The sequence below is a fragment of the Musca autumnalis genome, unplaced genomic scaffold (assembly GCF_047663935.1).
Source record: "Musca autumnalis isolate F117 unplaced genomic scaffold, ASM4766393v1 scaffold_1, whole genome shotgun sequence".
NCBI classification, from domain to species: Eukaryota; Metazoa; Arthropoda; class Insecta; order Diptera; family Muscidae; genus Musca; species Musca autumnalis.
This window is the reverse complement of record NW_027411644.1, coordinates 34,094,530-34,098,216: the sequence shown is the minus strand read 5'-3', so window position 1 is coordinate 34,098,216 and position 3,687 is coordinate 34,094,530. Positions and strand designations below refer to the sequence as shown.

The window sequence follows — 3,687 nt, the reverse complement described above, 5'->3', positions numbered from 1 at the left end:
ATTTTCTATAGAAAATTTATCGTTGGTGGCACTTTTTCTACAGGAAATATGTCGTTGGTGATAATTTTTTATGGAAAACTATCACTGGTGATAAATTTCTATAGGAAAACTATCAAATGTCCCCCTAAGGTTCGCACTTTGCAAATATCTAAATATCTTGTATATGCCTTAATTGAATACTTTACCCATAAGCAAGCTTCTTTACAAAACAAAAATACTTTAAAACAATTAATTATTGCTATTGTTATACAAAGTCTTTGTGTATTTTAAAATAAATTCAGGTTATAATGTTGTTATATATGTTGGTCCCGTGATATAATAATCTAAATATAAAGATTAATTCATGGTACAAGAAGCATTTATGTAGTCCAAGAATAAATTAAACAAATCGAAAAAAGGTTTATCGGTTATCCAGCCGAACAGTTAAAAACAACTAAATTTTCAATTAAATATAAAATAAATAGTTCATAAAGACAAAAATGGTGGGCCTACTTACAGCTCTGATTACATAAAATATTTAAATCATCTATTACTGGTGGATAGACACTTATTATTCAGCCACAACACCACGATTACGGAATTGCAGATTTTGCAAACAAATACAACAAGTGCTGTTGTATTGAAATTGTAGAGCCAAAGCGGAGCGTTCATCGATAAGGAACATAAAATAAGTCCGACGTTCATCGGCAAAGACCTCATGTTTAATAATCATCCAATGTTCGATTCTTAGCTTGGGTTTATGTTTCTGAATTTGTATGAGAAACAGTTCAGCATCACCCACAACACCTTCATATATGGCGTCAAAACAATATATCATGGAGGAGATGTAGGGTAAACGGGTCAATTTAATTTTAGGCAATGCCTCCGTTTGTATTATGTCATCGACACATTGCTGTAGACATTCAAATGCATAGCCGTTGTCACATATAATGCTTATGTATTTCTCAAATGGTTGAATACCATGAAATATGGGTGTTGATAATTCTTGTTCCTGATAAGCCCCGATCCAACCAATAAGTTCACCACGTATAAATTCAATATATTTTGTTTCTATCATTTCTTCATCAGTTCCAATTTGAATTTTGGCAACAATTATATCACTATCATCATCGGTGGGTGAATTCGATGCCGCCGTATCCAAACGTAATTGCATTAATTCGATTTTCGAGAAATACTTTTCGAATGTCGACTGAAATGGAAAAGAAGAGAGAAGAGGTACATTAGGAGATCAAGTGATTAGGGTGATAATTTTTGCATAGGAAAACTATAATGGGTGATAATTTTCTATGGGAAGACTGATGCTAATTTTTTATAGGAAAACTATCACTGGTGATACTTTTATATAGAAAAACTATCATTGGTGATAATTTTCCATAGGAAAAGTATCATTGGTGATTATTTTCCAAAAGGTGATAATTTTCTTTAGGAAAATTATCACTGCAAATAATTTTCCGTAGGAAATTTATTATTGGTAATAACTTTATATGGGAAAACTATCACTGGTTCTCATTTTCTATAGGAAAACATTAACTGGTGATAATTTTCAATAGGGGAACTATCACTGCTGTTAATTATCTCTAGGAAAGCTATCACTGGTGATCATTTTCTATAGGAAAACTATCCCTGGTTATAATTTTCGATATAATAACCATCACTGGTGACAATTTTCCATAGGAAAACTATCACTGATGATAACTTTCATTCGCAAAACCATCTCTGGTTATAATTTCCATATGGAAAACTATCAACCAACGATAATTTTCTTGGAGAAAAGACCCTTAGTGCCCTCATTGCTACATTTATTGAGTAAGTCCATATGTCAGGAGTTAGAGTCTTTAAGGTGTCGGAAGTATAGCTTATTTTATGGTTCAAAGGATAATCAACATCTCAGGAAGTATGGACTTCCAAAACAAGGAATATACACATATACAAAAAAATGACAGAGGTTCGCGAAGTGAGGACTTGAGTCAACTTTGGCATATATAGAATACTTTCCCACCTGGCGGAAAAATCTGGAAAAATTACCTCAGGTAGATCTTTTTGTCCTGCTCACAAATATATAAACTTTACCGGGGGAAGTCCATACTTCCCGAGAATTGGGCCTCTTAAGTTCCGAAAATTCCCTTGTTAAAGTAAGAAATTATTTTAAATTAAAAAAATGTTGTTTTCTTGCCCTAAATTGACTCCTGTCCATAGGAGAAAGTCTTAAATCCCCGGCCAAAGGCCGGCCACTTAGGAAAAACTTACAATTTAAAAAAAAAATTTCAAATTTTTTCCGTCAGCTGATAGAGTATTCAATTTGTTCCTCAACTTTTTATAACTAAACTAATACCATGATATTTTTTTCAGTTTTTTTTTATTATTTTAAAATTCCATCTTACCTTTAGAAATTGCGGATCATTAAATTTGTAACCTTCAATAAGGATATCCAATTGTGATTTTTTCTTTTCTACACATTCATTTTGTATTATAGAAGTCGGTTGTTTGCTTGTAGAAATTGTAGGAGCGACAGCTTGAATTTTCAATTCTTGCATTTTGGTTATCAGTTGTTGCAAATTTGCTGCCAGTTGTTGCACATTTGTGTTTGTTGTAGCATTTTGCTGCGTTGTTGGAACAGTGCTCAAACCTTTGTTAGATTGTTCCCACAGTTTTATTGGCTGTAATATACCATTATTTCCTTTGCCCAAACTTTGACCATCGCCGTAGCCCATTTCCATTAGCAACTCATGACCATAACCACCCTTTTGCACATTTGCTATTGCTAGTGCGTTTTGTTGCTGTGGTACAGCACTCAAATCTTTGCGTTCAGTTTTCACTTCAAGCTTCAGTGGTGGTTGTAATTTAACCAAACTTTGCACATTTGTTGCTATTGCTTCAGCATTTTGTTGCAGTTTATTTGTCTTTCCCGTTAAAGCACCCAAACCTTTGCGATCAGTTTTCACCTCAAGCTTTAATGGTTGTAATATACCATTATTCTCTTTACCCAAACTTTGACCATCAGAGTAGCCCATTTTCTTTAGCAACTCGTAACCTTTATTGCCTTCTCCAACTTTAGTTTCCAGACCTTTTTTCATATTTTCTTCAGCTAGTTCTTTGATGAGCATCTTTGGTTTGGGCATTTTTATATATCCGGAAGTAGGAAGTTCCTCCACTGCTGCCGACTGCTTTATTGTATGGACCACAACTCCCGAGCTCGAGTTTGTGGACATCTTTTCTTCTATGCCCTTTCTTCTGTTAATGTTAAAATGCTTAGCTTTGTTAATACTTCCCCAGTGCGTCATCCATTTATTTTTGTCCATCCAATTGTTGCTTCCGTTGGTCATTTTGCAAAAGAAGGGTGGGGGGGAGAACAATTGAGAAAGTCCTCTTCACAAACTTTTTTCCTTGATCAAGCACGAATTGATTGTGTATGAAAAAAAAAAAACTAACGGAATTTTCAGTTTGACAACCGGGTAATTGAGTAGTCCATGAGTTGTTATTCGTTGTAGAGTTGTTAAAATCTAGTTCGTTTGAACGACCTAGTTCACAATATAAGCTTTGTTCCTTTACTTTTTTAATGGTAAGAGTGGTAAAAGAGAAAAGTGTCAAAATTGTTCAAAATTGCTCTCTCATGAACATTTTTACCAGAAAAGTAAAGGAACGGAAAAATGGTAGATCCGGCAGCAATGTCAGAAAAAACATAAAAAA

General features: G+C 33.9%; 1 protein-coding gene across 2 annotated transcripts; it reads right to left on the bottom strand.

Annotated features, from left to right (window-relative positions):
• Positions 1-232: 232 nt before the first annotated feature.
• Positions 233-3,428, bottom strand: LOC141390461 (uncharacterized). Of its 2 annotated transcripts, XR_012409364.1 has the most exons (3): positions 2,382-3,428; positions 497-1,189; positions 233-433 (listed from the first exon to the last, which is right to left on the bottom strand). XR_012409364.1 is itself a non-coding variant. In XM_073963414.1 (2 exons), the coding sequence occupies exons 1-2, from the start codon at positions 3,321-3,323 to the stop codon at positions 551-553; spliced, it is 1,581 nt and encodes a 526-aa protein (XP_073819515.1). In that variant the 5' UTR covers positions 3,324-3,428; the 3' UTR covers positions 233-550. The 2 variants fall into 2 exon arrangements, 1 of the variants encoding a protein (XP_073819515.1); XM_073963414.1 differs by having other exon boundaries at positions 233-1,189.
• Between the last annotated feature and the right edge of the window lie 259 nt (positions 3,429-3,687).

What these genes read in the sequence shown, in the direction of transcription:
- LOC141390461 (XM_073963414.1), bottom strand. Translation starts at nt 3,323, where the DNA reads ATGACCAACGGAAGCAACAATTGGATGGACAAAAATAAATGGATGACG. An exon ending in ATGATCCGCAATTTCTAAAG is followed by an intron (nt 1,190 to 2,381) that starts GTAAGATGGAAT and finishes TTTCCATTTCAG; the next exon opens with TCGACATTCGAAAAGTATTT.